Genomic DNA, 24,406 nt, shown 5'->3' with positions numbered 1-24,406 from the left:
ATATCCTGGGGAAAGAAGGGAACATTGAAAATAAAATATTACTCAATATTTACATTTCAATTTCAACAATGCTGATTTCCATCCCCAAACAAAATACCAACTTGCAAAATCTTGCCAATATTCCATGAAAATTTTGTGAACTAGATTTGCTTGTTCACAAACAAGACTTTTTGGCATCACACCTCTACTCACTTAAAAAATGTACTTGATACAGCGAGAGCTGGATGAGACCAGATAACTTTGTACATTTAAGGTATGTTTATGGTAGTCAACATGCTGCTAATGGAAACTTTTTGATCATTGAAAAATAAATTGAATAACAAGTTATAATGAATTATAAACACATATGATGATAATTATGAACCAAAATTCTTTCATCATATATTTTAAAATGTGCTGTAGATGCAGTACATTAAAAAAAAAACTTTAACGTTCAAACCAAATTGTAATTAGCTTTTATACTAAAAAACAAAACAGAACAAAAAGTAAAGAATATGAAGCTCAGCTTCTTAGTCTTGAAAGAATGTTAAATTTTACACTTAGAGAGGCCATTTTAAATCATTAATGTTAATTTAGTTTCAATATTTTACTAAACACAAAACAATGCACATGTACAGGTGTGTGCTTGTGTCCCCTGGCTCCTGCCCTAAACATTAAGCTTTACTACCTAGTTTCTGAGCTGCAGTACAATGAAAAGGGAGAGTAGAGTTACTTTTATTCTTTGCATACATCTTAAACATTTGAAAACATAAAGAATAAATTTTAAACTTGTCAGTTCAGAATTAGGCCAGAGAGGCTCAGGGGCAATGATAGGGTAATGGAAAGAAAGACATGAAGACATGAAGGTAGAATCACGTCCTTTCATAGTGACCCAACACAGCTGTGTCTCCACCTTCTTCAAGCTCTGGCAGACGTGTTACCTTGTGGAGATATATTACCAAGTGAAAGTGGTTTGGATGTTTTCTTTCTCCTTTTCGTCCAGGCCTCATCCACATAATTCACTGACCATTCATATGACAAAACTACATAAACTACTCACAGGAAAATACCCATTTGTGAATACGCAAGTGTGTCCCACTAGACAGAGGGATGCAGCTCACCTACTAAAAAATGGGCAGACACAAAGCGAGCTTTCCATAGAATTCCTGTGTCAGACCAAAGAGGTGTGTGGTTTCAGGAATCTAGGGAAGGGCTCTTGCTCTAAGGACAGCCATGGTTAATGTTGGCATGCCAACCTCGTTAACACCTTTACACAAAGACTTGCCATTTTTCTACAGCATTTTAAAAAATATAGAGTGAAAGTCTACCCAGACTCCTGGGAGAAGCTATTCATTCTTTTTTTAAATTTTATTTTAACAAATATTAATTGACTGCCTACCATGCTTCTATAGGATATCCGGGGATCCAACAAAATAGACAAAATCTCAGCCTCCATAAATCTTATGTAACAGTGGAGGAGACAAGTAGGTCATGACCAATGCATTTATGTGAATGAATTTTACCAATTTCTTCTATAGTAGTATCACCCCAAGTACCAAGACAGAACTCTGCACCTTAAACCTGAGAAACTGACTATGTCCATGTCCTAATTCCTCAGCTTTTCTGTGGCTTTTTCATGTCCCCATTAATGGCACAATTCTGAAGTTGTGTTTTTACCGCTAAGACATGTTAGAAAGATATTTAAGCTTTTGTGGCAGAATAACAGTGTGAAGTATTAATCAATGTTTTCCCCCTGTCCTTGGTATTTCCTTTTTTTCACTAGTGCAGAAAAACTTAAATTTATATTGTTCTTTAAAACTATTTCAGTTAAATCTCAGAGTTTTTCCAACATGATTACAAGGAAAAAGCTAAATGATGGGCTGGATGCTTTTTAACTAAATGAAGTCAAGACCTTTATATAAGAGTAAAATAACAGAATGAAGTTAGAGAGCACACAGAGCTGGTGTGTACATTATACGTTTAGGTTAGTGACTTGATTTCCAGCAATAAACATTCTATCAAATTCAATTTCCTTTCACAAACTTACAGTGAGTAAATGCAATTTCCCATTCCAAGCAAGCATGTCTCTAAGATTAAACTTATAGTCCATACAAGATAACAATAAAAGTTTAAAGTCAGTACTTCTCCAAGGAAATTACTGCAAACCAGTTAGGAAATAATTTTATGACAAGAAACAGAAGAAATATAAACATGAAGAAAAGAGACCTTCATCCTAATCTTGCTGTTTATATTCTTAGTGTGTTTAAAATAATCTTCTTGTATTTCACTATTATATATTAAGAATTTCTGGCTGACTCAGTGCTTCATATTCACCAATTCCTATGCCAATAGTCTCCCATTCTTCAAAATTAGCCATGAAACTGAGTGCTGAAGTTTGTGATCCTCTAGCTTTGGTCACAATTTCAGCCAAGGCTAAATCAAATGCATTTCAGAGAAGGTTTAACCTTCTATTCCCATTACTCCTTAGCGTTACCCACATGCTTTCAGCTGAGTGCCTTACTGCGTCCGGGAACAAGTGATGGTGCCTAAAAGAGAAAATCAAAGCATGTTCTCTGATTTTTCAAAAGTCTAACCTTTGAAGGAAAACTGAAAAGACACTTGTGCATAAACAATATGAAAAATCTGTGAGGATGCTTGGTTGTGTAAGTGCAAGGCTTGCTGCCCCAGAGATTAGGAAATACTCCCTATAGCAGAGGAAGGAGCAGCAAGGAGTGAGTAGATACTGGGGGCCTTAACAGAGGGAGCCTGCAATTGCAAACACACAGAGCCTTGGAGACCTGATAAAAGAGGAAACCCATCTCTCTTTCCTGGGAAAAGCCTGGGGAGTAGCAAGATCTCAGGGTAGAGGTGACTGCCTCTTGTATCAACATAAATTTTCCAGAGGTGACCACATAGTTTAGCCCTGCACAGGACAGGGTGGGAGGAGCAGGCTTAGTCTCTTGTGTCTTGGAAATGTGTGGAAATTAGTGGAGACCCAAAGACTTGCACTGGGGTGTGAGGTATGACATAGCAATAAGGACCAAATGGGAATGAGGACATTTCAGTGGATGCCAGCAGGAAAAATGATAATCCAGATGAGATGGACACCCTCCTGCGCACCCCCACCTCCTTGACTTACTATGATTTAAATTCCCAATAACTTACAGCAATCCCTAGGAGATAGGTAGAAAATACTCATTATTGACTAAAACTAAGATTTTATCACCTACTGGAATGGGAGCTTGAAATAGAATTTGACTTATAGAAAAATAAATGTCCATTTCTTCCACACATAAGTGTATGGACAATATTCTCACCTACTACATTTTTATAAAGAGTTTAGAATTTTGGCTTAATTGGGGCTAGTTGGGGTGGTTCTGGGCAGGGACTTGTTTTGGCAAAGAGATTTTATATCTTTTATTCAGGTTGTTTGTTTCTTTGTTGTTCAGAGGTTGAAGGAATCAAAAGGAAGAGAAGGCTTTAATTTACAGCCGAAAGCGAAGTGGTCGTTTGGAAGTCACTAGTTTGAATCCTGGATTGGCAAAGACTTTTACCAAGATAAGCCAAAAAAGCATTTAAAATTAGAATCATAAGGATTAAAATATAAAATTATTTGGTATCAAATATAATCTTGCTCTCAGAACTGTTATAAAAGTCTGAAACGTTGCATGTCGTCAGTGATTTCTCAGCCCTAAGTATATGTCGAAGTCATCAGTAGAATTTTTTTGTAAGTAGATATAGCCAGGTCTTATCCCAGACCTGCTGAATCATAATTTCTCCTGGTAGGGCCTTTTCTGGGCAGTCATTTAAAAAACGTCACAAGGCTGTAGAATAGTTAGTGACAATGGATGTCTGAGAAACCTCTTCTAATGCAACTGGCTGCAAGCATTATCAAAAACTGTGGAAATGGCCATTACTGTTTTCATTCAAAAATATTTATTAAGTATCAATAATTTCACGGGCCCTCTAGGAGAGCCTTCTGCTTTCAACTCTAATTTAAAGAGGATCTTCTCTTCTTCTTGATTTCCTTGAGCTCTAAACAACAACAAAAAAAACCGCTTGAATAAAAGACACAAAATCTGTTTGCCAAAACAAGTCCCTGCCTAGAACTACCCCCAAATAACCCCAATTAAGCTGAAATTCTAAATTCCTTATAAAAATGTAGCAGGTGGGAATATTGTCCATAAACTTAGATGTGCAAGAAATGGAACTTTATTTTCTACGTTGCATGCAAGATAATACACTGTTTCAACTTTAACACCTCAATGTGAGAAACGTCAGATCAACCCACAGGTGAACTGAAGCCTAGGTCTTCACTCATGGATTTGGCTGGGACTTTTGAAAGAAGCCCAAAGCCAAGCATACTTCCTGAATTCTGCCACTCACATTGTCCACTCTCTGCTCAACAAAGAAGGAAATAATGTTAAGAAGTCTGTCAAGCCTCTCTTTCAAGGGGAGGGCAGGATGGAAGTTTGGAAGTTTAGTAAGGCTGTCATGCTTTCTTATGGTTCTGCCACAGTGAGTCCTGACCCTCTCCCACCCATCACCTTGCAGTATCGTCAGCCATGCCAGGGAGCCAGACAGTCACATTACCATAAAGGACAGCCATAAAGGACTCCAGCACGTAGCAGACAGCCTTCCCTGACAGCTCTATATGAGACAATGTCTCCAAAATGCTGCTTTGATTGTATCACTGCTCCAAAGCCTTCAGTGACTCCTCACTGCCCACAGATGGCCCTCAAGGACATGCAGATCTGACCTACCTCTTCTAGTCTATTCTTCCATTCCTTTCCTACATTGGCTCTCTCCTCCAGCCAAACGGTCTGTTTTTTATATTTCAAATACTGGCCCACTTCTCAGACTTTGTTCTGACTCTTCCATCTGCCTCTAATTTCCTTCCTCTCATCTTGGGCTACTGATAAATTACCCATCCTTTAAATCCCACCTCAAATACTCCCCACTCCTTGAAGGCTTCTGTAGTCTTTTGTTAGGGATGCTGTAACAAAGTACGATAGACTGGGTGGCTTAAACAATAGAAATTAATTTTTCATAGTTCTGGAAGCTGGAAGCCCAAGATCAAGGTGTCGGCAGGCAAGTTTGGTTCCTTCTAAGGGCTGCGAGGGAGGCTATGTTTCAGGCTTCTCTCCTTGCCTTGCAGATGGCCATTTTCTCTCTGTGTTTTCACTTGGTCCTCCTTTTGTCGCTGTCTGTGTCCAAATTTTATCTTCTTATAAGAAGACCGGTCATATTGAATGAGGGCCCCCCCGCAAATAACTTCATTTTAATTGAACTACCTCTCTAAAAAAGCTGCCTCCAACTGTGGTTACAATGTGAGGTACTAGGGGTTAGAACTTCAATACATGAACTTTTGGAGGGACACAATTCAGTCCAAAACAGCTTGCTTCTGGTTGCTCATTTCAGCCAGAAGGGATTTCTCCTCCTCTGTGCCAACAGCCTCTACTGCACGCAATACTTGGCAGCAACTGTACTTCTGTCTTTGTTCCCCCATTAGGGACTAGCACATTGCACAATACATAGTAAGAATTTATTAGAGTAGAAGCTGCTTAACCGGTCCCCACTTACAAATTCTGCAGATGAATTGTCTCCCTCATGCCCTCTGCAGTTCTCCCTTCTGCTTGCCCCTAGTACCCCAAGGGCCAGCAGAGAGCAGGCTTTCTGGAGCTTGTGTGCTTCTACTCTGGCCAATTGAGTTGTAAGTTTACCAAGGATCAGTTGTGCTTGATCTCAACCCTGTGTATGCCCTGTTGGACTTAATATATTTAAATAATTTAACTAAAAATTGTGTGATGCAATGAAATATGAGTGTAAAGGGACAGACTGTTTATGAAAAATTAAGATGTTTCCTTTGAAAAGCCTTGACAAAAGGGAGCTCCTAAAAGTATTCTTGAATTATCCGTCAGTGAAACAACTGTAAAGTCAGGAGAAAATAATAATTATAATCTAGAGGCCTCTGTTCTCAGATTACGAGTGTCTTTAAGTTCCTACTCTACTCTAACAAAACTGTAACTTTAAAGAAATCAAAAACCAAAAATTGTAAATGATGTATTGTAAATGTGGTTTATGAAAGACAACTCCAATATCAGACCTAGACTCCAAGAAAAGACTTTGCCTTCCACATCAAATTATTCTTAGATGAATACACAATTTATTATTTTAACTTAAAATAAATGTTTATAGTATATATTATGTATTAGGATTTTTAAAAATGACTCTTCAGTTTATTTAACTTTTCAGTTAATCATCCAACTACCCATCCCTCTTGCATAAGCTAATAGGAACACTACTGAAAAAGCTGCCATGCCAATGAAGGATTGTATCAAGGTGTGATTTTCATAAGCAAAGAAGACACAAGAGCTGCCTTTACGACTTGCTAAGCTCTGGGCAGCATCTGACAGACTTGAGGATTAATACAGTTTCTTTCCAAACAAGGAGTTCAGGGCAACTGCCTGTGAAACACAGTCATAACAGAGACATACTTTCTGGATAAGTGGTTACAGTTATATCACAGCTCCCTCACCTCGCTGGCCTGAGGAGGAATGTCTGCACTGGGGTCTCCTCCCAGCCATGCCTACCTGCACAGGTTGAAGTCCACTCTGCAGCGTTTCATCCAGCATTTGCAAAGGACTTACTCTGCATCAGCCACCTGCACTTTAAAAATGCTTGCAATCTTTTCCAGAATGAGTTGAATCCACAGTTTATCAATATGTTTTATTTATATCAATAGGAAACAAGACATTTTATAATTACCTACAACACAAATTATGTGCAACAACATTCAACCAGAGTCTGCTTTAAGAGAACAAGGTGTCATACAAAACACATCTGGGTGATTTTTTGTACATTTAAAAAAAAAAAAAGAACCACTATTGAATAAAGTTAGAAACAGAGATAGTAATTTCTACAGATTTTTAGATCAACTACAATTTTTCAGTTGCAGAAAACCTTAATGATAAATATGTTCTTTATTCTGTCACCGATGCCTGTGGTTGGGGCAGCATGTTATAGAATGAATGTGTTGCAGGGAGAAAAGGCAAGAACTCATCCCTTCACCAAGAAAAGCATCAACACAGCAACTTCCTCAACACACCATGGACAGAGGCTGCAGTGCAGGTTTTAGGATTCATCCTCATTAGCAGGTAATGGCTCTCCTTCCAGCACCACCACCAAATTGGGTCGTCGTGTCCTCTGCCTGTAGTATGGAATGAACTGAGCAGTCACCTAGTGTGTTCTTCTTAAGGAAAAAAATTAAAGGGCTTATTAATTCTGACATGATTTACAGAATTACATTGCAAATCATCAGGTCTTTCCCCCTTATATTAAATCTGAGATACAGGAAATTGATCCAATTCTCATAGTTCTCTCACCCCATTACTTATCTATAAGCTTATTTCCTTTTGTTCTTCTCCAAGTTCTTTTTCAGTGTTGTTTCCTGTTCCTTATCTTTGCCTTCCTCGCATGTTCCCTGGCTTGCTTATTTTCCTTTAAGTCCTACACCAAAGGAATTAAAACAAAAAAATTAAAAAAAAAAAAAGCCTCTTGAGTTGAATATAGAGAATAGACAAAGAATTCTGAAGCCAGAAAGACTATTTAAAAAAAGATCTAATTCAGTTATTTCCATTATTGACTAGCAAATTGAGGTGCAAAAAGGCCAAAGCTGGTTCTAGCAGAATTCTTTGGCTCTATTTGTTGCTCTCCAGTTGCTACTAGTACAGGGACTTGGTGAAGCACAGACCAGGCTGTGCTCTCTTTGAATTCACCAAGTGGCTTTCCTCTAAAAAACCGCAAGTCTCAGGTGTTATCTGTAAAACTGCTTTGTCAACTAAAAAACTTTTTTAAAACAGTGTTATCACTATAGACTGGGATGACATTTGCATCTCAATTTTCTGAAGTCACATCTAGGCAAAGTTAAGGGCTTGTGAGTATGAAAACTTTATTTAATAAGATCTCTGGTGTGCATCCTCACTGAAAGGAGTTCAATCAACACCTCCATAGGTTGCACACCTTAAAAATTCTCACAATTATCAAAAAGCCCCAGAACTTTTAGGAGAAAAATAACAAGGAGGGTATCACGTGCTTGGATGAAGTGTTACTCTCGTCAGCTCCCTGGATCACTTGTGAATCCATTGTCTTTGGGGAAACAGACTTTTTTTTTTCACTTTAAACTAGAAGAAAATTCAACTTCTGAATACTCTGAGCATCTTCCCTCTCCCTTTTGTTTATTTTTCTTGCTTTTGCTTCATATTGAGCCAAGCCACTCCCTGGCCTTGTCTCCAAATTTGAGATACTCTGCCTTTGGCCCAGGAATTTCTAGAATTAATTTTCTGGCTGTGCAGTGTTCTCCAGGTATAACATTCCATACAAGCAATGAAAAATACTGCATGGAGCTCCTCAGTCTTTTCTATCTGACAATCACCCAAGGGATACTGCCTTCACTGCTTTCATTTATTTAAAATATAAGGTAAATTTTGCTATTAAGAAACGGAGTGGAATTGGGCCGGGTATGGTGGCTTTTGCCTGTAATCCCAGCACTTTGGGAGGCTGAGGTGGGTGGATCACCTGAAGTCAAAAGTTTGAGACCAGCCTGACCAACATGGTGAAACTCCATCTCTACTAAAATACAAAAACTAGCTGGGCATGGTGGCAGGCGCCTGTAATCCCAGCTACTCGGGAGGCTGAGGCAGAAGAATCACTTAATCACTTGAACTGGGGAGGCAGAGGTTGCAGTGAATGAAGATCGCAGCATTACACTCCAGCCTGGGCAACAAAGCAAGACAAAAAGAAAGAGAGAAAGAAAGAAATAGAGAAAGAAAGAAAAAGAAAGAAAGAAAGAAAGAGGAAGGAAGGAAGGAAAGAAAGAAAGGAAAGAGAGTGAAATTGTACTAACCTCTCCTGTCTCTCATCTGATCACATAGACGTTGAGGAGGTTCTATGCTACTGTCATCTAATATTAGTTTGGATTTAGACGATTCATTGAGAGGAGGCAGTGAGAGTGAAGACAATCCTGGTTATCTTTCAAGCTGGCTGAGCTCAACTTAGTACTTCCAGGACCTGAAATCCCTCTGCCACTTCTTAGCAGAGCCACAACATCCTGTCATAACATGAACAAAACATAGGCTACAGAGATTCCACCTGATGCTAGGGTAGGATCCCATAGGATGAAGGGAAGAGATCTGACCTAAAGATGAGGGGAAAATTGAGTGAATATTTTTAACGTTAGCCACTGAATCAGGAACCAAAGCAGAAAGCAGGAGAAGATGAATACAAATAATATCATTCATTCTTGATTTAAAATAAATTTTAGAAAGAGGTTGCTAAGAACAGAAATTGTCACCAAGAGTGTTGGAGTCAGGCTAGCTGTAGTTTGTGACTGGTCTGACAAAGGCTAACTCTTACCCAGATGTCCAATAAAAACACTTAACAAGTATCATTTCCATAAGGCTTTGTCTACTTGAAACACAAGCCAATTGTTTGGGTCCAAGTTATGAAGCAAGGTCTTACAAAGGTTATGGGGTAAGGAGGCCTGATGACAACTAAATTGCTTTAAATGGAGCTCAAAATACTACCTTAAACATTCTCCTCTCCCAAGAAATGCTTAATCATAAATCAAGTAGTTCAAAACGTATTAAAAATGACAAATAGAGCAAGCACTTACATCTCATTTTTTTTCTTTTCATTCACTGATGCATCAAAGATTTCTGAAGGATATTATTACACACAAAAAAGATGAAGTACACCAGGAATGCAAGATTCCAGGGATAAAAGAGGAGATTAAAAATCAAATGGTGGCCCAGACTTAATGCTAAAATTTATTCTGAAAATAGACCTATGCACTTTAAGACAAGGAGATGAGGACTGTCTGCTCTGAACTTGTAAGGAGTGGTGAATCTCACAATAATTGGACACATGTTTCTCATCTTTGAAAAACTTATGAATCCATTTTAATGCATTAAAGTTCATGGGTATTATTTGTCTACAAGTAAGCTTTCTTCTCCCTCTTCCCACCATGCATTCCTTAATGGGGTTTGGATTTCAATGGAGGGAAAAAAAACCTTCCAAAACTCACTAATGTTTTCTGAATTGCCATTAGGCTAACTTTAGAAGGAGTTTTTAAAAATGTGCCAAATGAAACTTTCTGTGCAAGAATCCCTGATATGCCAGTACTTCTAGAAAATAAGTTCTTTTTTATGTGTCCCTTCTGCTGTATGTAGAAATTAATTCTCAGCAATAAGAATTATTAAGTGCCTAACCCAAGATTCAAATTTGTCCTGACGTGGAATAAATCAGAAAGTGGCTCGGGTAGAAAAGTCTAGCCTAGTAAATAACACACCTCCTTAAAAGACACTGTTTCCGAGCACTTGGATAGCTCAGTGTGAGAGGAAGAGCTAATTCTCCGTAACAACTCTGATTTCTCTCTTCCTTATGATTATAAATACCTAGAGAATTCAACCAATTCTCAAGGCAGTGAGTCTGTCTTTTCTTTATAGACTTTTTTCAGTCTACTTGGAAACATCTGTTTTTAATTGAATTTGGATTTGAAACTAATTTCAGGAGAGATTGGATTCAGGCTCCAATCAAGTTGGAACAGAGAGATTATTGCTTATACACGTATCCTAAAATTCAGGGAGGCTTGAGGCCAAGGATACCACACTTCCTGAATGCATGCATGAGGCACATACATTTAGAAATGAAAAAGGAATGGTCTAATTCTCTTGGGAAAACTTCTTTAAGGCCAATGATTCTGGGTTTTAGGTTACAGCTTTTAGACAGGATTCAATTTTGGGAAAGGTCAGTCAGAGGACAATGCCCTCCCATGTGCTCCATATCTGGAGCAGAAGATTAAGCATTCATATGATCAAGTTAAAATAAAAACAGAATTTTGGGTTGTTCAGTGAAAAGATCATAAATCTACCCTACTCTGCCAATTTGTTTCATTATTATTATTATTTGTATAAATTTAAGGGGTAATTGTGTTACATGAATATATTGCATGGTGGTGAAGTTGGGCTTTGAAAGAAATGGAAACAACACTATCACCTAACCACAATTTTTCTCTGCTAGTCTCTCAATGGCAAGAAGCCCCTTTCTTCCATTCATGCTCACCTTCCCCTGATTTCCATCTTACTAGAAGGTTGAAGAAGGAGAGATGACTCAAGATTTCCCCTTTGTTCTCTTCTGGGACTCCCTGCTGAGCACAGGTGCTCAGGAATCATCCAGACCTTGTTGCTCACTCAGTGTATTCCTAACTATCTGCCTCAAAGTATTCTATTTTAAATGAGGCTCTTATTTTTCTGCTTCTCAGAAACATCTTTGGTGAACTCATCAGTGATCTGTCACAAAGTACTGAAAATCATAAAGAGCTGCTAAAGTGCAAGGGACCATTTTCATTTTCTTTAATGGCTGAGTCCAAAAAATAAAAGTAAAATTCATGCCAAGAATTCTTCAGTGATTGTTTGACATTTTGACAATCCATAAATTAAACCTTGGATTCCTCACTTTGCAATCAGACTGACAGCTTATGCCAATTTTATCAAGCCTATCGTAAATATATACCCCTATGTTTCTTGAAACTCGAAGTACCAATGAGCAAAAGAACACAGAGATATTTCTATTTAACTGTGTAACTATGATAAATTTTAGTAATATATTAGTCAGGGTTCTCTAGAGGGACAGAACTAATAGAATATATATATAATACATGAAAAATATAGGATATATGAAATATATTTTTATTTATATTTCATACATTTATATGAAAAATATAAAAAATAATATTATATGTTACATATATAAAATATATATCTATAAAGGGGAGTTTACTAAGTATTAACTCATGTGATCACAAGGTACCCCAATGGGCTGTCTGCAAGCTGAGGAGCAAGGAAGACAGTCCGAGTTCCAGAACTGAAGAACTTGGAGTCCAATGTTCAAGGGCAGGAAGCATCCAGCACAGGAGAAGGATGTAGGCTGGGAGGCTAGGTCAGTCTCTCCTTTTCACATTTTTCTCCCTGCTTTATTAAGGGAGGAGACCACCCCTCATATTGTCTTATGCCCAATTTCTGCCTCCAAAGAAAGAAGTAAAAACTAAAAGGCACAAATGAAATCCACAAGCAGACAGCCCAGCACCACACCCTGGGCCTGGTAGTTAACGATCGACCCCTGACCTAATCAGTTATGCTATCTATAGATTACAGACATTGTATAGTAAAGCACTGTGAAAATCCCTGTCCTGTTCTGTTCTGATCTAACTACCGGTGCATGCAGCCCCCAGTCACGTACCCCCTGCTTGCTCAATCGATCACGACCCTCTCAAGTGGACCCTCTTAGAGTTGTGAGCTGTTAAAAGGGACAGGAATTGCTCACCTGGAGAGCTCAGCTCTTGAGACAGGAGTCTTGCCGATGCTCCCAGCCGAATAAACCGCTTCCTTCTTTAACTGGGTGTCTGAGGGGTTTTGTCTGTGGTTTGTCCTGCTACATTTCTTGATTCTCTGACCGAGAAGTGAGGTGATTAATGGATGGTCGAGGCAGCCCCTTAGGTGGCTTAGGCCTGCCCTGTGGAGCATCCCTGTGGGGGACTCCAGCCAGCTTGCGCGAGATGGATCCTGAGAGCGGTCCCGGGTAGGCAATTGCCCCAGTGGAACGCCTCGCCAGAGCAGTGCATGGCAGGCCCACATGGAGGATCAATGCAGTGACTGACTACCAGGAAGGAACCGGCACTTGGAGTCCAGACATCTGAAACTTGGTAAGACTAGTCTTTGGAACTTGCCCGCTCCATTTGAGTGGAAGCATTGCCTGATCACCCACGGCGTGCCTGTACTGGCACTTTGGTTTTTGTTTTTGACTTGACTTGGACTGCTTGATACTTTGGTTTTGGTTTTGACCTGGCTTGGATTTCTTGATACTCTGATTTTGGTTTTGATTCTGGTTTGGTGTAAACTGTAAAAGTGTGTGTGTGTGTGTCCTTTTTACCCATTCTTTGTTTTGTGGTGTGCATGTGGTGTGAGCATGGTGTTTTGTCTCGAGGAAACATGGGTCAGGCACAAAGTAAGCCCATCCCACTAGGAGCTATGTTGAAAAATTTCAAAAAGGGATTTAAGGGAGACTATGGAGTCACCATGACACCAGGAAAACTTAGAACTTTGTGTGACATAGACTGGCCAGCATTAGAGGTGGGTTGGCCATCAGAAGGAAGCACGGACAGTTCCCTTAACTCGAAGGTATGGCACAAGATATCCTGTAAGCCAGGGTACCCAGACCAGTTCCCATACATAGACACTTGGTTACAGCTAGTTTTGGACCCCCCACAGTGGTTAAAAGGATAGGCAGCAGCAGTACTAGTAGCAAAGGGACAGTTAGTTAAGGAAGGTTCTCGCTCCACCCGCCGAGGGAAGTCAGCACCAAAAGTTCTGTCCGACCCAACACCAGAAGAATCATGGCAGGAATTGGTACCAGCAGTACCCCCTCCTTATCGAGAGGAAGGGCTCCCCACCCCTGAGCCCACAGCACCTACACCTCCACCAGATAACCACACCCCTAGACCACCCAGAGTAGGGAAAAGAGAAAGTGAAGCAACAGGAGAAACTCCTCCGTTGGCAGCTCACTTATGGCCCAAGACTGGAATCCAAATGCCCTTGAGAGAGCAGTGATATACTGGGGTAGATGAGGACGGACACACGACGGAAAGGCGTGCCTTTGTGTATCAACCTTTCACCTCTGCTGACCTCCTCAATTGGAAAAATAATACTCCATCTTACACTGAAAAGCCTCAAGCTTTCATTGACTTGCTCCAAACTATTATACAGACTCATAATCCTACTTGGGCTGATTGCCACCAGCTATTCATGTACCTCTTTAATACAGATGAAAGGCAAAGGGTGCTCCAGGTGGCAACTAAGTGGCTATAGGAGCACATCCCAGCTGATTACCAAAACCCCCAAGAATATATAAGAATTCAGCTGCCAGGAACAGACCCCCAGTGGGACCCGAATGAGGGACCAGACATGGAGAGGCTAAGACGGTACCATGAGGCATTAATAGAAGGTCTAAAGAAAGGGGCTTAAAAGGCTACAAATGTAAATAAGGCCTCTGAGGTCATCCAAGGAAAAGAAGAGAGTCCAGTGCAATTCTGTGAAAGTCTGTGTGAGGCTTACCGTATGTACACTCCTTTTGATCCAGATAGCCCTGAAAATCAGCGCATGATTAACATGGCCTTAGTTAATCAAAGCGCAGAAGATATCAGGAGAAAATTGCAGAAACAGGCTGGGTTTGCGGGTATGAATACCTGACAGTTACTGGAAATAGCCGATCAAGTGTTTATGAATAGAGATGCAACAAGCCGCAGAGAAAGCCATAAGGAAGGCGAACGCCAGGCTAGGCAAAATGCCAACTTACTGGCCGCAGCCATTAGGGGAATTCCCCCAGAAGGAGAGGGAAAGGGGGGTTCCGGGAAGAATACCCAGTCTAATTGCCCACGCTTGCAACATAACCAATGCGCCTATTGTAAGGAAATAGGACATTGGAAAGATAAGTGTCCCCGATTGAAGGAAAAGCCAGGTGATTCGGAACAAAAGACCTCAGACAAAGACAAGGGAGCTTTGTTCAATCTGGCTGAAGGGCTATTGGACTGAAGGGGACTGGGCTCAAGTGCCTCTAAGGAGCCCATGGTCAGGATTATAATTGGGGACAAGAACATTAAGTTTTTGGTTGATACTGGTGCTGAACATTCAGTAGTGACCACCTTGGTCGCCCCCTTATCCAAGAAAACCATTGATATAATCAGAGCAACAGGAGTTTCCACTAAGCAGGCTTTCTGTCTACCACAGACCTGCTCGGTGGGGGGACGTGAGATAGTTCACCAGTTCTTGTACATGCCTGACTATCCCTTGCCCTTGCTGAGAAAAAGACTTGCTTAGCAAGCTGAGAGCCACCATCTCTTTTACAAAACAGGGCTCTTTACAGCTAAAGTTACCAGGAACAGGAGTTATCATGGCCCTTACGGTCCCCCAGGAAGAAGAATGGAGACTTTTTCTAACCGAGCCAGGCCAAGAGATAAAACCAGCTCTAGCTAAGTGATGGCCCTGAGTATGGGCAGAGGATAATCCTCCAGGACTGGCGGTCAACCAAGCCCCTGTACTCATGGAAGTTAAGCCTGGGGCCCAACCAATTAGACAAAAGCAGTATCCAGTTCCCAGAGAAGCTCTCGAAGGAATCCAGGTTCATCTCAGGCGCTTGAAAGCCTATGGAATTATAGTTCCTTGTCAGGCTCCGTGGAACACCCCCCTCCTGCCTGTCCATAAGCCAGGGACAAAGGACTACCACCCAGTACAGGACTTGTGCCTGGTCAACCAAGCTACAGTGACTCTCCACCCAACAGTTCCTAACCCTTACGCATTGTCAGGGCTGCTGCTGGCTGAGGACGGCTGGTTTACCTGTCTGGACTTAAAAGATGTCTTCTTTAGCATCAGACTAGCTCCTGAGAGCCAGAAGCTGTTTGCCTTTCAGTGGGAAGATACAGAGTCAGGTGTCACTACTCAGTACACTTGGACCCGGCTTCCCCAAGGGTTCAAGAACTCCCCTACTATCTTCGGGGAGGCCCTGGCTCGAGACCTGCAAAAGTTTCCTGCTAAACACCTAGGCTGCGTCTTGCTCCTGTACGTGGATGAACTTCTGCTGGGACACTCCACAGCAGTCTGGCGTGCAAAAAGGATGGATGCCCTGCTTCGGCACCTGGAGGACTGTGGGTATAAGGTGTCCAAGAAGAAAGCTCACATCTGCAGACAGCAGGTACGCTACCTGGGATTCACTGTTCGGAAAGGGGAGTGCAGCCTGGGGTCAGAAAGAAAGCAGGTCGTCTGCAGCCTACTGGAGTGACGAATAGAGCAACCTAGAACCAGAAGGCAAGTAAGTGAATTCCTAGGAGCTGTGGGGTTTTGCAGATTATGGATTCCATACTTTGCAGTACTAGCCAAACCTTTGTACGGGGTTACAAAGGGGGGCAACCAGGAGCCTTTTGAATGGGGGCCTCTATAACAGCAAGCCTTTTGTAAGTCAAAGGAAAAACTTATGTTGGCCCCAGCCCTAGGACTACCAGATGTGACAAAGCCCTTTACACTCTATGTGTCAGAAAGAGAAAAAATGGCAGTTGGAGTTTTAACCCAGACTGTGGGGCCCTGGCCAAGGCCAGTGGCCTACCTCTCAAAACAACTAGATGGGGTTTCCAAAGGCTGGCCACCATGTCTAAGGGCCCTGGCAGCAATAGCCCTGTTAGCACAAGAAGCAGATAAACTAACCCTTGGGCAAAACCTGAATATAAAGGCCCCCATGCTGTGGTAACTTTGATGAATATCAAAGGACATCACTGGCTAACAAATGCTAGATTAACCAAGTACCAAAGCTTGCTATGTGAAAATCTCCACATAACTATTGAAGTCTGTAACACCCTAAATCCCACCACCCTGCTCCCAGTATCAGAGAGCCCAGTCGAGCATAACTGTGTAGAGGTGTTGGACTCAGTCTATTCTAGCAGACCTGACCTTCTGGACCAGCCATGGGCATCAATAGACTGGGAGTTATACATGGATGGGAGCAGCTTCATTAACCCACAAGGAGAAAGATATGCAGGATATGCAGTGGTAATTTTGGATGCTGTCATTGAAGCCAAACCGTTGCCACAGGGCACTTCAGCCCAGAAGGCTGAGCTCATTGCTTTAACTCAGGCTCTAGAACTCAGTGAAGGTAAGACTGTAAACATCTACACTGACTCTCAATATGCCTTTCTAACCCTCCAAGTGCATGGAGCATTATATAAGGAAAAGGGCCTGTTAAACTCTGGGAGAAAGGACATAAAATATCACAAGAAATTCTACAATTATTAGAGGCAGTGTGGAAACCTCAGAAGGTGGCAGTCATGCACTGCAGGGGACACCAGTGAGCCTCCACCTCAATGGCCTTAGGAAACTCTTGAGCTGATTCAGAAGCTTGAAAAGCAGCATCTACCCCTTACCAGGCATCGGTAGCAGCCCACTTACTCCCTCAAACACCTGACCTGGTACCTACCTATTCTAAGGAAGAAAAAGACTTCATCCATGCTGAAGGGGGGCGAGTAATAAACGGAGGTTGGATCAGACTGCCAGATGGGAGGGTAGCTGTGCCGCAGTTGCTGGGAGCCACAATCGTATTGGCCATGCACGAAACCACTCATCTAGGACAAGAGTCACTTGAAAAATTGTTAGGCTGGTACTTCTACATCTCACACTTGCCAGCCCTTGCCAAAGCAGTAGCACAACAGTGTGTTACTTGCCAACAGCACAATGCAAGGCAAGGCCCCACTGTTCTGCCCAGCATACAAGCTTATGGAGCGGCTCCTTTGGAGGATCTTCAGGTGGATTTCACAGAAATGCCGAAATGTGGAGGTAGCAAGTATTTGCTGGTTCTTGTATGTACTTACTCTAGGTGGGTGGAGGCTTATCCAACACGAACTGAAAAGGCCTACGAGGTAACCCGTGTGCTTCTCCGAGATCTCATTCCTAGGTTTGGACTGCCCTTACAAATCAGCTCAGATAACGGGCTGGCGTTTGTGGCTGACTTGGTACAGAAGACAGCAAAGGCATTAGGAATCACTTGGAAGCTACATGCCACCTACCGACCTCAGAGTTCTGGAAAGGTGGAGCAAATGAATCGGACTATCAAAAATAGTTTAGGGAAAGTATGTCAGGAAACAGGATTAAAGTGGATACAGGTCCTTCCTATGGTATTGTTTAAAATTAGATGCACTCCTTCTAAGAAAACAGGATACTCCCCTTATGAAATACTGTATCATAGGCCTCCTATACTACGGGAGCTTCCAGGCATTCCCCGAGAGTTAGGTGAAATTGAATTACAGCGACAGCTGCAGGCTTTAGGAAAAATTACACAAACAATCTCAATGGGTAAATGAGAGGTGTCCCATCAACTTATTCTCCCCAGTTCACCCTTTCTCTCCAGGTGATCCCATGTGGATCAAGGACTGGAACGTAGCCCCTTTGCAGCCACGGTGGAAAGGACCTCAGACTGTCATCCTGACCATCCCCACGACTGTAAAGGTAGAATGAATCCCAGCCTGGATGCACCACAGCTATGTGAAACCTGCAGCCGCTGAAACGTGGGAGGCAAAACCGAGCCCAGACAACCCCTGCAAAGCGACTCTGAGGAGGACGACAAGCCCTGCTTCAGTCACAACCAGAAGCTGACTGGTCTACACACGGCCGAAGCATGAGGAGAATCATCATGGGACTCATTTTCCTTATAATTTGGACTTGTATAGTAAAAACTTCCACTGATTTTCCCCGCATGGAGGACTGCTCTCAGTGTATACATCAGGTCGAGGTAGGGCAACAAGTTAAAACAATCTTTCTGTTCTATAGTTACTATGAATGCCTAGGAACTTTCAAAGGAAGATGTTTATATAATGACACACAGTACAAGGTATGTAGCCCAGGAAACGACTGACCAGTTGTGTGTTATGACCCCTCTGAGCCTCCCATGTCCACAATTTTTGAAATAAGATTAAGGACTGAAGACAGGTGGGGACTCATAAATGATACAAGTAAAGTATTGAGCCAGAACAGAAGAAAAAGGGGTACCCAAACGCATAATCTTGAAATTTGATGCCTGTGCTGTCATTAATAGCAATAAGTTAGGAAGGGGATGTGGCTCTTTTAGTTGGGAAAAAGGCTATATGACCGAAAATAAGTACATTTGTTATGTATTAGGACTGTGTGGAAATGAATGTGGATACTGGTCTTGTGTCATTTGGGCCACTTGGATAAAAAATGAAAAGGATCCAGTCCACTTTCAGAAAGGAAAAAATGGCCCTTCCTGTACTAAGGGACAATGTAACCCCTTAGAGCTAGTAATAACCAATCCCCTTGATCCTGGCTGGAAAAAAGGGGAGCATGTGTGACCTTAGGAATTGACAGGGCTGGACTGGATCCTCGAGTAAATATCTTGGTTCGAGGAGAAGTTTACAAACGCTCTCCTGAGCCAGTGTTTCAAACTTTCTATGATGAACTAAATGTGCCAGTACCAGAAATTCCAGGAAAAACAAGAAATTTGTTTTTGCAATTAGCCGAGCATGTAGCCCAGTCTCTCAGCGTCACTTCATGTATGGATGTGGAGGAACTGTAATGGCCATGGGAAGATCAATGGCCATGGGAAGCCCGAGAATTATTACCTACAGACCCAGTTCCTGAAGAATTTCCAGCTCAAAAGAATCACCCTGATAATTTCTGGGTCCTAAAAGCCCCAATTATTGGACAATATTGCATAGCTAGAGAAGGAAAAGAATTCACTCACCCTATAGGATGACTTAGTTGTCTGGAACAGAAACTGTATAATGGTACCACAAAAACAGTCACTTGGTGGAGTTTAAATCACACAGAGAGGAATCCATTTAGTAAATTCCCAAAGTTTCAAACCATGTGGACCCACCTGGAGTCCCACCAGGACTGGACAGCCCCCACTGGATTATACTGGATAAGTGGGCATAGACCTTACACCAAATTACCTGACGAGTGGGCAGGTAGTTGTGTTATTGGCACTATTAAACCATCTTTCTTCCTACTGCCCATAAAGACAGGCAAACTCCTGGACTTCCCTGTCTATGCTTCCCGCGAAAAGAGAAGCATAGCTATAGGAAATTGGAAAGATTATGAATGGCCCCCCCTGAGAGAATCATACAATATTATGGGCCTGCTACTTGGGCACAAGATGGCTTGTGGGGATACTGGACCCGCATTTACAAGATCAACCAAATCATACAGTTACAAGCTGTCTTAGAAATAATCACTAATAAAATTGGCAGAGCCTTGACTATTCTGGCCCAGCAAGAAACTCAGATGAGAAATGCTATCTATCAAAATGGATTGGCTCTTGACTACTTGCTAGCAGCTGAAGGAGGGGTCTGTGGGAAATTTAACCTTACTAATTGCTGTCTACACATAGGTGATCAAGGGCAAGTAGTTGAAGACATAGTTAGAGATATGACAAAACTGGCACATGTGCCTGTGCAAGAGTGGCATGGATTTGATCCTGGGCCCATGTTTGGAAAATGGTTCCCAGTGCTAGGAGGATTTAAAGCTCTGATAATAGGAGTTATAATAGTAATGGGAACTTGCTTACTGCTCCCTTGTTTGCTACCTGTACTTCTTCAAATGATAAAAAGCTTCATCGCTACCTTAGTTCACCAAAATGCTTCAGCGCAAGTGTACTATATGAATCACTATTGATCTGTCTTGCAAGAAGACATGGGTAGTGAGAATGAAAGTGAGAACTCACACTATTGAGTGAGATTCTCATGGTGGGGGGGAATAAGGGAGGAGACCACCCCTCATATTGTCTTATGCCCAATTTCTGCCTCCAAAGAAAGAAGAAGTAAAAACTAAAAGGCAGAAATGAAATCCACAAGGAGACAGCCCAGTGCCGTGCCCTGGGCCTGGTAAAGATCAACCCCTGACCTAATCAGTTATCTTATCTATAGATTACAGACATTGTATAGAAAAGCACTGTGAAAATCCCTGTCCTGTTGTGTTCTGATCTAATTACCAGTGCATGCAGCCCCCAGTCACATACACCCAGCTTGCTCAATCGATCACAACCCTCTCAAGCAGACCCCCTTAGAGTTGTGAGCCCTTAAAAGGGACAGGAATTGCTCACTCAGAGAGCTTGGCTCTTGAGACAGGAGTCTTGCCAATGCTCCTGGCCAAATAAACCGCTTCCTTCTTTAACTTCGTGTCTGAGGGGTTTTGTCTGCAGCTTGTCCTGCTACATTATATTCTAGCTACACTGGCAGGTGATTAGATGGTGGCCACCCAGATTAATGGCAGGTCTGCCTTTCACAGCCCACTGAATCAAATGTTAATCTCTTTTGGCAACACCCTCACAGACACACCCAGGAGCAATGCAATCAAGTTGACACTCAGTATTAATCATCACAAGTAAGTTTAGATATCAAGAACCAATAGCACTCTTGTATTTGTTTCCTACATACAAATGATAAATGTAGTTTTAAACTTTATTGCCAATTTTCATTAAATTCATTAACCAATCATTCTACATGTTTTATTTACCATAAACTATTAATTCATGACACTCACTTTTATCAACAAAAGGTAAGGCATCAGTTGTCATTTATTAATTCAAAGTGTTCTCTGTAGAGATTTTCAGAGAAGGTATGATTTTTTCTTAATATCTGCTATTATAATTTTAATAAAATTTAATATCTAAGATGTGTTAATTTCAATGCTTCTAATCTTGGCCCCACTTTTTTTTTTATCAGAAGAACCAAAGAAACCAAGAAATCTTCACCTGAATTTGATCCTTTGCTAGAATAATAATAATCTAGGAGACTTTGGGAAAGAGAAGACTTTCCTCATAAATGAATATTTCAAATATAATAATGAAATGGCTATAGCATTAGCTATTTACACTTCTTAGAATATATATATATACACACACACACTTTTTGGGCGATATATTAAGTATATATACATGTTTATTCTCTGATGGCAAAAGACACAAAAAAGTTAAGGAATAAGATTCCAAAACTTACAATAAGCCAAGGAAGATGATGCACAAAGTAAGTACTCTTGTGACACTTAGCAGCTGGTGCCTTTAGAACCACACCAAGTCCGTACGTGAAGTTCCCAATCATGGCCAAAGCAAACAGCAGAAATGAAGTTCCTTCGGTAGATCTTCTTCAGAACTAACAACAGAAGCAAGGATGACAGTAGTTGTTATTTTCTCTTCACTATACAATACACAGCTTCACAAATCACCCAAGTTTTAAATTGTATTTCATTATCATAAATATCTTCTGATTGTAAAAAAAAAAAAGTTTCTTGTACAAATGTTGGAAGATGTGGAAAACATGAAGGCTAAAATAATATCACCCATAATCTCAATACTCAGAAAATATTCTGATTCATTTCTTTCTTTTTATGCAAGGTACATGACTATACAGAGTATACATAATATTTTGTTATATCCTTTTCTCCCGTATTATATAATAATTTTTGCATGTCATTAAAAATTATTTATCAACATTTTTAAATTGCTTCAGAATATTCCACTGTATTCAGCATTTGAGTTGTCCCCAATCTTATAGATGGCATTTTTACAAATTCCTCAGTACATACATATTTTTCCATCTTTCTGGTAATTTCCATAGAATTGATATCTAGATGTGAAATTCATACTTCTAAGGATGTTGACACAAACTGTCAAAATGTCTTCCCGAAAGACTTTTAAACATCTACTCAGCAGTGTATGAATGTGCAGACAAACCCTATTCTTATCAGCTGTGATTCCTATAATTTCTTTATATTTGCTAATTTATAGACTAAAAAGTTATTTTATTTCCATTTATTTAATTCCTAGAGAAGTTATTTTTCATGTTTGTTATTTTTCTTTTTTTTTTTTTTTTTTTTTTTTTAGAGAGAAAGTCTTGCTCTGTTGCCCATGTTGGAGTGCAGTGGCACAATCTCGGCTCACTGCCACCCCCACCTCCCGGGTTCAATCAATTCTCCTGCCTCAGCCTGCCAAGTAGCTGGGACCACAGGTGCACGCCGCCACGCCCGCCTAATTTTTTTTTTTTTTTTGTATTTTAGTAGAGATGGGGTTTCACTGTGTTGCCCAGGCTGGTCTTGAACTCCTGAGCTCAGGCAATCCACCTGCCTCGGCCTCCCAAAATGCTAGGATTATAGGCATGAGCCACTGCCATTTCTTCTTTTTTTAATTATCCATTTTTGAGTCCTATGTAAATTTTTATATAGGACCATTTTTTCCTTTTGGTTTATGGAAATTCTTACTAACATTCTGTTCTTTGCCATATGTGCTTCCTATCTATTTTGTATGTTTTGGTTTTATACCTATATTTGATGTACAGACATATTAAATATTTATAGTTAATTCTATAAATTTTTTCCCTTATCCATTTCTCTTAAGATTCAAAAGTACTAAGATTTAAACATTTAAAATATTATCTATGTGTGATAATGAAAACAATTAGTATCCTTTTAATCATGCCATCCAGTACTGCATTGGGAGTTAGTAAATGTTAATCTACTGTGAAGCTGCCTCTTGGGCTCATTTTTAAGGCAATTCTGAGGGACAGACTATAATATTCTCCCCTGAAAAAAGTACTGCTTGCATGAAGCTTCTTTATTCAATGTCTGCAGTGTACTCCCTTGATGATGACTGGATTACTTATTCTTCTACATATTACCTTTTGCAATACTTCATTTCAAAATATTGACAAACATGTGAGACTATTTTGACCAGATGGAAACTCAAATGAATGAATTAGAGAAAATTACTCTTTTACTCCCATTAAACATTCAGAAATTCAGTTAGAGTTTTTAGTTTCCAGGACCTGTGGTAAATAAAAGAATATACTATTGGAAATTCAAATAAACCATGGGTGGTTGAAAATTCAGAGAGATAAAGTACACATGTACACGTTGGGTCCCTTCTAGGTTGCCACAATGAAGTATATTAGTTGCAAAGTGCAAGGGAATCATGACTTTTTCACAAGTTGAACACAACCACAACATCCATGCCAAATGCTTTGTATAATTTATTGTGACTTCATTACACTGCCATTAATATGTAAACCCAGGAAAACAGATTTAGACAACAATTCCAGCTGATCTAAATTCTGCTGCCTAAACTTGAAGGAGCTTAACAAACAAACAAAAAATTGATCAAGAATTGATTCTTGTGACTTTGACTTCCATATTGTTGGTCCCAAAAGCACTACTCAGAATTCCAAGATCTCTTCCAAAGGTAGACACAAAGTCATAGGAAGCACTTTTGATTCATCAGAACAAACAGAGCAAATAATGTTCTTACATTTCTATAGAGTTGGGGAAATCGAGATCTCAAGTAGACTACACAAAATACATAGCCACAAATAAAGCCTAACATTTCAACTATGCCAACAGCATCCTAAAAGCAGTAACATAAAAAGATTGATAGTATTAAGGATCAATCTAAACATACATTAGAATCTAAATATTTTCAGGGAAATGGAGGGTCATTGGACAAAACTAGGGTGGAAGTATTTATTCTCTGTAGCCTTGTTATTTTGGAGGCCAATGAATATTAATCATCTTTCTAGGATGGGTGGTATTCCCTAATCAAGTAGTAACATCATTTATTCATGCATGTGGATATGCTAAGTTGCTTTGAATAATGGCACTTAAGATTTGGAAAAAATAACTTCAGTGTAAGTGTATCTATGGGGTTTCCATCCGGATTTCTGGTTCAACCCCGCAGAACTCTTTCTCTCAGTACCTGCCTGTAGATGGGCCAATTGGGCAGGTTCACCAGAAGAATGGGTCTCCTCAGTCTGGGTCAAGCCTTTCTGCCCACC

At 40.7% G+C, this 24,406-nt stretch overlaps 1 protein-coding gene across 8 annotated transcripts in view; it reads right to left on the bottom strand.

Annotated features, from left to right (window-relative positions):
- Positions 1-4,652: 4,652 nt before the first annotated feature.
- SLC66A1L (solute carrier family 66 member 1 like) overlaps positions 4,653-24,406 on the bottom strand; it is a 52,880-nt gene continuing 33,126 nt past the window's right edge. For 5 of the 8 annotated variants that reach the window (XR_008523996.2, XR_008524001.2, XR_008523997.2 and 2 more), the window contains 2 exons: positions 21,584-21,736; positions 4,653-7,231 (listed from right to left, as the gene is read on the bottom strand). Coding sequence is in view for 1 of the 8 variants with exons in the window: in XM_002814226.6 (XP_002814272.1) it covers positions 21,682-21,736 (55 nt within the window). In the remaining 7 variants the exon portion in view is untranslated. Of the gene's footprint in view, positions 7,232-7,364; positions 7,489-21,583; positions 21,737-24,406 lie in introns of all 8 variants that reach the window. The other 3 variants (XR_008524000.2, XR_008523999.2, XR_008523998.2) reach the window with 3 other exon arrangements.

The sequence above is a fragment of the Pongo abelii genome, chromosome 2, assembly GCF_028885655.2.
Source record: "Pongo abelii isolate AG06213 chromosome 2, NHGRI_mPonAbe1-v2.0_pri, whole genome shotgun sequence".
Taxonomy (NCBI): Eukaryota; Metazoa; Chordata; class Mammalia; order Primates; family Hominidae; genus Pongo; species Pongo abelii.
This window is presented reverse-complemented; position numbering and strand designations above follow the sequence as displayed.